The sequence below is a fragment of the Ranitomeya imitator genome, chromosome 1 (genome assembly GCF_032444005.1).
Source record: "Ranitomeya imitator isolate aRanImi1 chromosome 1, aRanImi1.pri, whole genome shotgun sequence".
NCBI lineage: Eukaryota > Metazoa > Chordata > Amphibia > Anura > Dendrobatidae > Ranitomeya > Ranitomeya imitator.
In genome coordinates this window covers 911888523-911901035 of record NC_091282.1, presented here as the reverse complement: position 1 = coordinate 911901035, position 12513 = coordinate 911888523, and the positions used below count along the sequence as shown (strand labels likewise).

General features: G+C 43.5%; 1 protein-coding gene across 3 annotated transcripts in view; it reads right to left on the bottom strand.

Annotated features, from left to right (window-relative positions):
- The window catches only part of SLC4A4 (solute carrier family 4 member 4), a 368399-nt gene that overhangs the window by 179762 nt on the left and 176124 nt on the right, over positions 1–12513 (bottom strand). For all 3 annotated transcript variants that reach the window (XM_069743508.1, XM_069743505.1, XM_069743507.1), the window contains exon 4: positions 10053–10235. In XM_069743508.1, coding sequence (XP_069599609.1) covers positions 10053–10235 — 183 coding nt within the window. The remainder of the gene's footprint in view (positions 1–10052; positions 10236–12513) is intronic.

Below are 12513 nucleotides of genomic sequence, written 5' to 3'. Positions count from 1 at the left end.
CTTGTTTTTTCCCTGGATAATTCCTGTGGCTTGCTGCTCTGCAAAGCTAAGTTTTGCTTATGTTATTTTGTTGCTATTTTTCTGTCCAGCTTGCTTTATTGGTTTTTTTCGCCTGCTGGAAGCTCTGAGACGCAGAGGGACCACCTCCGTACCGTTAGTCGGTGCGGAGGGTCTTTTTGTCCCCTCTGCGTGGTTTTTTATAGGTTTTTGTGCTGACCGCAAAGTTATCTTCCCTATCCTCGTTCTGTTCAGCTAGTCGGGCCTCACTTTGCTAAATCTGTTTCATCTCTATGTTTGTGTTTTCATCTTACTCACAGTCATTATATGTGGGGGGCTGCTTTTTCCTTTGGGGAATTTCTCTGAGGCAAGGTAGGCTTATTTTTCTAACTTCAGGATTAGCTAGTTTCTCAGGCTGTGGTTTGATAGGCTTAGGGATTGCGGTCTGCAGAGTTCCCACGTCTCAGAGCTCGTTCTATTATTTGGGGTTATTGTCAGTTCACTGTATGTGCTCTGACCTCCATGTCCATTGTGATTCTGAATTGCCTTTCATAACAGTACAGGAAGCCAAAAGTGCTAATGATTCTCAATAGAGGGAAAAAAGAAGTTCTGAGACCATTTTTTTTTCTTTGCACTGTGTTTTGTCTTTTTTTTCCCCTAGACATTTGGGTGGTTCAGGACACAGGTGTAGCAATGGACATTAAAGGTCTGTCTTCATGTGTGGATCAGCTCACGGCAAGAGTTCAAAATATTCAAGATTTTGTGGTCCAGAATTCTTTGCTTGTACCGAGAATTCCTATTCCAGATTTGTTTTTTGGAGATAGAACTAAATTTCTGAGTTTCAAAAATAATTGTAAACTATTTCTGGCTTTGAAACCTCGCTCTTCTGGTGACCCAATTCAACAGGTTAGGATCGTCATTTCTTTTTTGCGCGGCGACCCTCAGGACTGGGCGTTTTCTCTTGCGCCAGGAGATCCTGCATTGAGTAATATCGATGCGTTTTTCCTGGCGCTTGGGTTGCTGTACGATGAGCCTAATTCAGTGGATCAGGCAGAAAAAAATTTGCTGGCTCTTTGTCAGGCTCAGGATGAGATAGAGGTATATTGTCAGAAATTTAGAAAGTGGTCAGTGCTCACTCAATGGAATGAATCTGCGCTGGCAGCAATATTCAGAAAGGGTTTCTCTGAAGCCCTTAAGGATGTCATGGTGGGATTTCCTATGCCTGCTGGTTTGAATGAGTCTATGTCTTTGGCCATTCAGATCGGTCGACGCTTGCGTGAGCGTAAACCTGTGCACCATTTGGCGGTATTACCTGAGCTTAAACCTGAGCCTATGCAGTGTGATAGGACCTTGACCAGAGTTGAACGGCAAGAACATAGACGTCTGAATGGTCTGTGTTTCTACTGTGGTGATTCCACTCATGCTATCTCTGATTGTCCTAAGCGCACTAAGCGGTTCGCTAGGTCTGCCACCATTGGTACTGTACAGTCAAAATTTCTTTTGTCCGTTACCTTGATCTGCTCTTTGTCATCATATTCTGTCATGGCATTTGTGGATTCAGGCGCTGCCCTGAATTTGATGGACTTGGAATATGCTAAGCGTTGTGGGTTTTTCTTGGAGCCCTTGCAGTGTCCTATTCCATTGAGAGGAATTGATGCTACGCCGTTGGCCAAGAATAAGCCTCAATACTGGACCCAGCTGACCATGTGCATGGCTCCTGCACATCAGGAGGTTATTCGCTTTCTGGTGTTGCATAATCTGCATGATGTGGTCGTGTTGGGGTTGCCATGGCTACAAGCCCATAATCCAGTATTAGATTGGAAATCCATGTCGGTGTCCAGCTGGGGTTGTCAGGGGGTACATGGTGATGTTCCATTTCTGTCAATTTCGTCATCCACTCCTTCTGAGGTCCCAGAGTTCTTGTCTGATTACCGGGATGTATTTGATGAGCCCAAGTCCAATACCCTACCTCCGCATAGGGATTGTGATTGTGCTATCAATTTGATTCCTGGTAGTAAATTCCCAAAAGGTCGATTGTTTAATTTGTCCGTGCCTGAGCACACCGCTATGCGCAGTTATGTGAAGGAATCCCTGGAGAAGGGGCATATTCGCCCGTCATCGTCACCATTAGGAGCAGGGTTCTTTTTTGTAGCCAAGAAGGATGGTTCGCTGAGACCTTGTATAGATTACCGCCTTCTTAATAAGATCACGGTTAAATTTCAGTACCCCTTGCCATTGTTATCTGATCTGTTTGCTCGGATTAAGGGGGCTAGTTGGTTCACAAAGATAGATCTTCGTGGTGCGTATAATCTGGTGCAAATTAAGCAAGGTGATGAATGGAAAACTGCATTTAATACGCCCGAGGGTCATTTTGAGTATCTCGTGATGCCGTTCGGACTTGCCAATGCTCCATCAGTGTTTCAGTCCTTTATGCATGACATCTTCCGAGAGTACCTGGATAAATTCCTGATTGTGTACTTGGATGACATTTTGATCTTCTCGGATGAGTGGGAGTCTCATGTGAAGCAGGTCAGAACGGTTTTTCAGGTCCTGCGTGCTAATTCTTTGTTTGTGAAGGGATCAAAGTGTCTCTTTGGTGTGCAGAAGGTTTCATTTTTGGGGTTCATCTTTTCCCCTTCTACTATCGAGATGGATCCTGTTAAGGTCCAAGCCATCCATGATTGGACTCAGCCGACATCTCTGAAAAGTCTGCAAAAGTTCCTGGGCTTTGCTAATTTTTATCGTCGCTTCATCTGCAATTTTTCTAGTATTGCTAAACCATTGACCGATTTGACCAAGAAGGGTGCTGATGTGGTCAATTGGTCTTCTGCTGCTGTGGAAGCTTTTCAAGAGTTGAAGCATCGTTTTTCTTCTGCCCCTGTGTTGTGTCAACCAGATGTTTCTCTTCCGTTCCAGGTCGAGGTTGATGCTTCTGAGATTGGAGCAGGGGCTGTTTTGTCGCAGAGAGGTTCTGGTGGCTCAGTGATGAAACCATGCGCTTTCTTTTCCAGGAAGTTTTCGCCTGCTGAGCGTAATTATGATGTGGGCAACCGAGAGTTGCTGGCCATGAAGTGGGCATTCGAGGAGTGGCGTCATTGGCTTGAAGGAGCTAAGCATCGCGTGGTGGTATTGACTGATCATAAGAACTTGACTTATCTCGAGTCTGCCAAGCGCTTGAATCCTAGACAAGCTCGTTGGTCGTTGTTTTTTGCCCGTTTTGACTTTGTGATTTCGTACCTTCCAGGCTCAAAAAATGTGAAGGCGGATGCTCTGTCTAGGAGTTTTGTACCCGACTCTCCGGGTTTATCTGAGCCGGCGGGTATCCTCAAGGAAGGAGTAATTGTGTCTGCCATCTCCCCTGATTTGCGGCGGGTGCTGCAAAAATTTCAGGCTAATAAACCTGATCGTTGCCCAGCGGAGAAACTGTTTGTCCCTGATAGGTGGACGAATAGAGTTATCTCTGAACTTCATTGTTCGGTGTTGGCTGGTCATCCTGGAATCTTTGGTACCAGAGAGTTGGTGGCTAGATCCTTTTGGTGGCCCTCTCTGTCGTGGGATGTGCGTGCTTTTGTGCAGTCCTGTGGGATTTGTGCTCGGGCTAAGCCCTGCTGTTCTCGTGCCAGTGGGTTGCTTTTGCCCTTGCCGGTCCCGAAGAGGCCTTGGACACATATCTCTATGGATTTTATTTCTGACCTTCCCGTTTCTCAAAAGATGTCAGTCATTTGGGTGGTCTGTGATCGCTTTTCTAAGATGGTCCATCTGGTACCCTTGTCTAAATTGCCTTCCTCCTCTGATTTGGTGCCTTTGTTCTTCCAGCATGTGGTTCGTTTGCATGGCATTCCAGAGAATATTGTTTCTGACAGAGGTTCCCAGTTTGTTTCGAGGTTTTGGCGAGCTTTTTGTGGTAGGATGGGCATTGACTTGTCTTTTTCCTCGGCTTTCCATCCTCAGACTAATGGCCAGACCGAGCGAACCAATCAGACCTTGGAAGCATATCTGAGGTGCTTTGTTTCTGCTGATCAGGATGACAGGGTGTCCTTTTTGCCTTTGGCTGAGTTCACCCTTAATAATCGGGCCAGCTCGGCTACCTTGGTTTCACCGTTTTTCTGCAATTCTGGGTTCCATCCTCGTTTCTCTTCTGGACAGGTTGAGTCTTCGGACTGTCCTGGTGTGGATACTGTGGTGGACAGGTTGCAGCAGATTTGGACTCAGGTAGTGGACAATTTGACCTTGTCCCAGGAGAAGGCTCAACTTTTAGCTAATCGCAGACGCCGTGTGGGTCCCCGACTTCGTGTTGGGGATCTGGTTTGGTTATCTTCTCGTCATATTCCTATGAAGGTTTCCTCTCCTAAGTTTAAACCTCGTTTTATTGGTCCGTATAGGATTTCTGAGGTTCTTAATCCTGTGTCTTTTCGTCTGACCCTTCCAGATTCTTTTTCCATACATAACGTATTCCATAGGTCATTGTTGCGGAGATACGTGGCACCTATGGTTCCATCTGTTGAGCCTCCTGCCCCGGTTTTGGTGGAGGGGGAATTGGAGTATATTGTGGAGAAGATTTTGGATTCTCGTCTTTCAAGACGGAAACTCCAGTATCTGGTTAAATGGAAGGGTTATGCTCAGGAGGATAATTCCTGGGTTTTTGCCTCTGATGTCCATGCTCCCGATCTTGTTCGTGCCTTTCATGTGGCTCATCCTGGTCGGCCTGGGGGCTCTGGTGAGGGTTCGGTGACCCCTCCTCAAGGGGGGGGTACTGTTGTGAATTCTGTGGCAGACTTCACTCCTGTGGTCACAAGTGGTACTTCGGCTGATTCTCTCTGGGATCTTCCGTTTGTGGAGGAAAGTGGTACTGCAGCTTCTGAGTTTCCTCCCTCAGGTGATCTGGTGAGCTCGTTAGCTTCTTCTCTACTTAACTCCACCTGATGCTTTGATCTATGCTTCCTGTCAATGTTTCAGTGTGGGACTTGTTTTTTCCCTGGATCATTCCTGTGGCCTGCTGCTCTGCAAAGCTAAGTTTTGCTTATGTTATTTTGTTGCTATTTTTCTGTCCAGCTTGCTTTATTGGTTTTTCTCGCCTGCTGGAAGCTCTGAGACGCAGAGGGACCACCTCCGTACCGTTAGTCGGTGCGGAGGGTCTTTTTGTCCCCTCTGCGTGGTTTTTTATAGGTTTTTGTGCTGACCGCAAAGTTATCTTCCCTATCCTCGTTCTGTTCAGCTAGTTGGGCCTCACTTTGCTAAATCTGTTTCATCTCTATGTTTGTGTTTTCATCTTACTCACAGTCATTATATGTGGGGGGCTGCCTTTTCCTTTGGGGAATTTCTCTGAGGCAAGGTAGGCTTATTTTTCTATCTTCAGGATTAGCTAGTTTCTCAGGCTGTGATGAGGCGCCTAGGTTCTGGTCAGGAGCGCTCCACGGCTACCTTTAGTGTGGTTTGATAGGCTTAGGGATTGCGGTCTGCAGAGTTCCCACGTCTCAGAGCTTGTTCTATTATTTTGGGTTATTGTCAGTTCACTGTATGTGCTCTGACCTCCATGTCCATTGTGATTCTGAATTGCCTTTCATAACACCCCCCCCCCCCCCCAAAAAAAAAAAAAAAATCAGCAAATTCTGCACTCCAAAATCCATATGCTCCCCTTCCTTCTGAACCCCACAGTGTGCCAAAACCACTTTTAGAGTTCACATGTTTAACATTTCTGTAGCGATGACAGCCCTCCAAATTTATGGGTGCGTGTCTCCAGAAACACAATGCATTGTTCACTACAATGTACTGATCACTACAATGGCAGTTGGCAATTTTCATGGAGCAACATCCAATGCTGCTTGTTTCTGGAAAACACATATGGAGTCAAAATCATCACTACACTTGTAGATAAATTCCCATAGGGGTATAATTTCCAAAATAGGGTAATTTGAGGGGGGGATTCTGTTCTTCTAGCACTTAGGGGCTCTCTATGTGGAGTCCGCAAACTATTCTAGCAAAATCTGCACTACAGGAGGCAAGTAGGACTCAGTTCCTCCCAAGTTTCAATGTATGACTAAGTAATACTGTACAGCCAAATATGGGATATTTTCAAATTCAACAGTAATTGTGGGACAAATGTTGATGCTATTTTTACCTATTTCCCAGTGTGAAAATGTAAAATTTGGGGCTAAAACTAAATTTTGGTTGCAATGGTATAAAATTCTGTGACACACTTGTGGTGTCAATATGATCACTGCACCCCTAGATGAATCCATTGAAAAGTACAGTTTGTAAAATGGTGTCTCTTAAGGGGGTTTCTGCTGTTTTAGCACATCAGGGGCTTTGTCAATGTGACATGGCACCCTCGAACCAGTCCAGGAAAATCTGAACTCCACTATGGCACTTCTTCCCTCCTGAGCTGTTCATTGTGTCTCAAAAGTAGTTTTTGACCACATATGGTGTATCGGCGTACTAAAGAGAAATTGCACAACAAATCTTGGGTTCCATTTTCTCCTGTTATCCTTGTAAAAATAATATAATTGGGCCTAAATTAACATTTTTATGGGAAAATTTTAATTTTTTAATTTTCACGGCTCTATGATATAAACTTCTGTGAAGCACCTGGGGGTTTAAAGGGAACCTGTCACCCCCAAAATCAAGGGTGAGCTAAGCCCACCGGCATCAGGGGCTTATCTACAGCATTCTGTAATGCTGTAGATAAGCCCCCGATGTATCCTAAAAGATGAGAAAAAGAGGTTAGATTATACTCAACTGGGCGGGCGATCCGATCCAGTGGGCGTCGTGGTCCGGCCGGGGCCTCCCATCTTCATAGGATGACGCACTCTTCTGGTCTTCACGCTGCGGCTCTGGCACAGGCGTACTTTGTCTGCCCTGTTAAGGGCAGAGCAAAGTACTGCAGTGTGCAGGCGCCAGGACTCTCTGACCTTTCCTGGCGCCTGCACACTGCAGTACTTTGCTCTGCCCTCAACAGGGAAGACAAAGTACACCTGCGCCGGAGCCGCAGCGTGAAGACCAGAAGAGGACATCATCTGATGAAGATGGGAGGCACCGGACTGGACCGCGACACACATCGGACTGGACCAGGACCGGGACCACCCCTGGGTGAGTATAATCTAACCTCTTTTTCTTATCTTTTAGGATACATTGGGGGATTATCTACAGCATTCCAGAATGCTGTAGATAAGCCCCTGATGCTGGTGGGCTTAGCCCACCCTCGATTTTTGGGGTGACAGGTTCCCTTTAAGGTGCTCAGCACACATCTAGATACATTCCTTGAGGGGTCTTGTTTCCAAAATTGGGTCACTTGTGGGGGGTTTCCACTGTTTCGGCACATCAGGGACTCTCCAAATGCGACATGACACCTGGAGACTATTCCCTCAAAATTAGGATTCCAATGTATCATTCCTTCCTTTCTGAGCCCTGCTGTAGTTTTTCCCCACATATGGGGTATCTGCGTACTCAGGAGAAATTGCACAGCAAATTTGAAAGTCGATTTTGTCCTGTTACCTTGTGAAAATATAAAATTTGGGACTAAAAGAATTTATTGTGGGAAAAATGTGATTTTTTTCTTTTCACGGCTCTACGTCATAAAATTGTGAAGCACCTGGGGTTCAAGGTACATATCTAAATAAGTTCCCTGAGGGGTGTAGTTTCCAAAATGGTGTTACTAATTATTCCAGCAAATTTTGCATTCAAAAAGTCAAAAGCACTCATTCACTTCCAAGCCCTGCCATGCGCCCAAACAGCGGTTTTCCCCCACATATGAGGTCCATTTTTTCCTGTTACCCTTGTGAAAATAAAAAAAATTAGGTCTAAATAACATTTTTTGAAAAAAGTTAAATGTTATTTTTTTCCTTCCACAATATAAACATTCCTGTAAAGCACCTGAAGGGTTAATAATCTTCTTGAATGTAGTATTGAGCACCTTGAGGGATGCAATTTTTAGAATGGTGTCATTTTGGGGTATTTTTTGTCACATACACCCCTCAAAGTCACTTCAAATGTGATGCGGTTCCTAAAAAAATGTTTTTCCAAAATTTTGTTGAAAAAAAGAAATCGCTGGTCAAATTTTAACCCTTAAAACTTCCTAAAAAAACTTATGGTTCAAAAATTATGCTGATGTAAAGTAGACATGTGGGAAATGTTATTTATTAACTATTTTGTGTGACATAGCTTTGTGATTTGAGGGCATAAAAACTAACAGTTTGAAAATTGCAAAATGTGCTATATTTTTGCCAAATTTCCATTTTTTTCATAAATAAACGCAAGTTATATCAAAGGAATTTTACCACTATCATGAAGTACAATATGTCCCGAAAAAAAAGTCTCGGAATCGGTGGGATCCGTTGGAGCATTCCAGAGTTATTACGTCATAAAATTGCACTGATCATAATTGTAAACTTTGGCCTGGTCATTTAGGTGCCAACAGCCTTGTGGGGGGAAGCATCAGGAGCGCTCTATTGATCCTAGCCAGCATCAGTACAGTTCTTACAAGCTCAATATAGTAACATAGTAACATAGTTAGTAAGGCCGAAAAAAGACATTTGTCCATCCAGTTCAGCCTATATTCCATCATAATAAATCCCCAGATCTACGTCCTTCTACAGAACCTAATAATTGTATGATACAATATTGTTCTGCTCCAGGAAGACATCCAGGCCTCTCTTGAACCCCTCGACTGAGTTCGCCATCACCACCTCCTCAGGCAAGCAATTCCAGATTCTCACTGCCCTAACAGTAAAGAATCCTCTTCTATGTTGGTGGAAAAACCTTCTCTCCTCCAGACGCAAAGAATGCCCCCTTGTGCCCGTCACCTTCCTTGGTATAAACAGATCCTCAGCGAGATATTTGTATTGTCCCCTTATATACTTATACATGGTTATTAGATCGCCCCTCAGTCGTCTTTTTTCTAGACTAAATAATCCTAATTTCGCTAATCTATCTGGGTATTGTAGTTCTCCCATCCCCTTTATTAATTTTGTTGCCCTCCTTTGTACTCTCTCTAGTTCCATTATATCCTTCCTGAGCACCGGTGCCCAAAACTGGACACAGTACTCCATGTGCGGTCTAACTAGGGATTTGTACAGAGGCAGTATAATGCTCTCATCATGTGTATCCAGACCTCTTTTAATGCACCCCATGATCCTGTTTGCCTTGGCAGCTGCTGCCTGGCACTGGCTGCTCCAGGTAAGTTTATCATTAACTAGGATCCCCAAGTCCTTCTCCCTGTCAGATTTACCCAGTGGTTTCCCGTTCAGTGTGTAATGGTGATATTGATTCCCTCTTCCCATGTGTATAACCTTACATTTATCATTGTTAAACCTCATCTGCCACCTTTCAGCCCAAGTTTCCAACTTATCCAGATCCATCTGTAGCAGAATACTATCTTCTCTTGTATTAACTGCTTTACATAGTTTTGTATCATCTGCAAATATCGATATTTTACTGTGTAAACCTTCTACCAGATCATTAATGAATATGTTGAAGAGAACAGGTCCCAATACTGACCCCTGCGGTACCCCACTGGTCACAGCGACCCAGTTAGAGACTATACCATTTATAACCACCCTCTGCTTTCTATCACTAAGCCAGTTACTAACCCATTTACACACATTTTCCCCCAGACCAACAATATAAAAGAGTGTGCAAGCACAGCACATTTTCACACATCTCTGATTGACTGCAGCGGTGTCCAGTACACTATACAACGAGTAGTAAACCATAACATAAAAAATCACTCTGTTATTGAGAACGGATAAGAATTTTAATAACAAGCCAATTGCAAAGTGGCTTATTTTTACTTTATCCATGGAAAAAGATTGGAATAACGCTTTAGACAACCTCAATGTCTTAAGATAATAATTAACAGCTCCATTTTTTTTTTCAAAGCATTAGAAGCTACCACCACAGGACATCCAGTCGTGTCAATGGATTCGTTATTTCATTCTTTATGATTCAAGAAACAGAATTAACCCATTTATATTCAACATGCTCTGTATTATAACTCTCCAGCCATCAATTAATACTTGTATAATCAAGTGATTATATGTGTGACTGCACACGGTACTTACTGAGGGGCTTAAGGATGCTAGAACTGTGGTCATCAGCATTTTCTGTATCAGACTTGTCGACATCGGAATAATTTTCTGATCTCTCCTTTTCCTTTTTGTCTTTGTGGCCGGTTCTACGTCTATGACGTCTCCTCCTCCGATAGCTCTTTGGAACGTGAACTCCAATGTAGACAGTGTGATGACCTTATGGAAGAAAATCAGAAAGTGTTAATAATGAAAATCATAACGCAAATCATATTGGAATTATATTGTATAATACATTCTCAAATCTATAAAAAAAAGTGTAATGCTCAGCTGGCCAATACGTGATACCTACTGATACTCCCATACACGTGCGTGCCCAGTTCGACTTAGTGTACACTTTAAGTACGGTAGTTTAAACTAAGAGATAACTTTTAATTCTATTTATGCCCAGTTTAAATGTACAGTAAGTTTGATACAAATGTATAATAAATCTCTATTTCAATTTTTATGATTGAGAATAACTTTCTCATTGTTCTTTGTGTCACCCCAAAATCTTTTGTAAAGAATATACCCATTCATAGATGAATACATCAAACTGAGCTTCCACGTGTTTATGAGCCAAAAAGGGAGCCATTGCCATACATTAAGGTCAGTTGGTAAAGGTGTAGTAATTACGGTATTTGGTTATGCCTGAAGTTTATCTTTAACATTCAATTTTGGGAAATTTGCTAACCAATATGGCTATGCAGGGCTGGCGTCAGCACCTGGCGCAACAGTGCAAGTGCCGGGGCCCTAAGCAGGCAGGGAGCCCACTTGCCGTCGGGGACACTGGCGTGCTATGGGAGCTTGGTGCCGGCCCCCGCGAGTGGACACCCCCCGCCTGCTCCATGCCCCGGCACTTGCGATACTTACCTCTCCCGCTTCCAGCGCTGCAGCGCGATGACATCACCAGTGTGCCCCCTCTGCCTGAGCAGTCGCAGCACAGAGAGCAGGAAGACGCAATACTGAGGAGTCCAGAGCAGAGCAGCGTCAAGCAACGAGAGGTGAGCATTTCATTTTTTTTTTATATTTGGAGAAATATATAGGGACCATCAGAAGGGGCCCATATATGGAGCATTATATGGGGCTAATTCTATATGGAGTATCTTATGGGGCCAATAATTTAGGGAGCATCTTATGGGGCCAATTTAATATGGAGCATCTTATGGGACCAATTCTATATGCCGCATCTTATGGGGCCAATTCTATAGGGAGCATCTTATGGGGCCAATTCTATAGGGAGCATCTTATGGGGCCAATAATTTAGGGAGCATCTTATGGGGCCAATTTAATATGGAGCATCTTATTGGGCCAATTTAATATGGAGCATCTTATGCTGTCAATTCTATATGGAGCTTCTTAATAGGGCCAAATCTACATGGAGCTTCTTAATGGGGCCAATTCTATAAGGAGCTTCTTATGGGGCCAATTCTATATGGAACATCTTATGGGGCCAATTCAATATGGAGCAGTAAATGGGGTCAATAATATATAAAGCATCTTATGGGACTAATTATATATGGAGCATTTTATATGGCCAATTAAATATGGAGCATTATATGGGGCCCATTATACATAGAGCATCTTATGGGGCCAATTATTTTTGGAACATTATATGGGGCCAATCATAAACTGTAAGGAGCATTATATGGGACCCATTCTGTAAGGAGCATTATATGGGGCCCATTCTGTATGGAGCATCATATGGGGCTCATTCTGTATGGAGCAATATATGGGACTCAGTATTCTGTATGAGGCCGATCATATACTGTATGGAGCAAAAAATGAGGCCCATTACATATGGAGCAATAGATGGGGCCCATCAAATACTGTATGGAGAATTATATGTGGCTCACTATACTGTATGGAGCATTATATGGGGTCAATTCTGTATGGAGCAATATATGCGGCTCATTCTGTATGGAGCACTCTGTGGTGCCCATTATACTGTATGGAGCATTATATGGGGCTCATTATTCTGTAAGGAGTACTACGTGCTGTCCATTATACTGTATGGAGTATTACATGCTGCCCATTATACTGTATGGAGCAATATATGGGGCTCATCATTCTGTTTGGAGCAATATATGGGGCTCATTATTCTGTATAGAGGACTATGTGGTGCCAATTATACTGTATGGAGCACTATATGAGGCCATTATACTGTATGGGGCAATATATGGGACTCATCACTCTGTTTGGAGCAATATATGGGGCTCATGATTCTGTATAGAGGACTATACTGTCCGGTTTCTGAGCTAATGTAGAATGTACAACAGATATCACTCATGTAAAGTAAGAAGTAAGTGAAATCTTTAGCATTGTACTATACCTATTTTTCTCTGCCGTATCTGTGCATTAAGAGTTGTGATATGTGTTAATGGGGCCCACCGGGACTCTTTCGCCCAGGGCCCATGAAAACCTGGAGCATGATCTGTGGCTATGTCGTTCACACTGT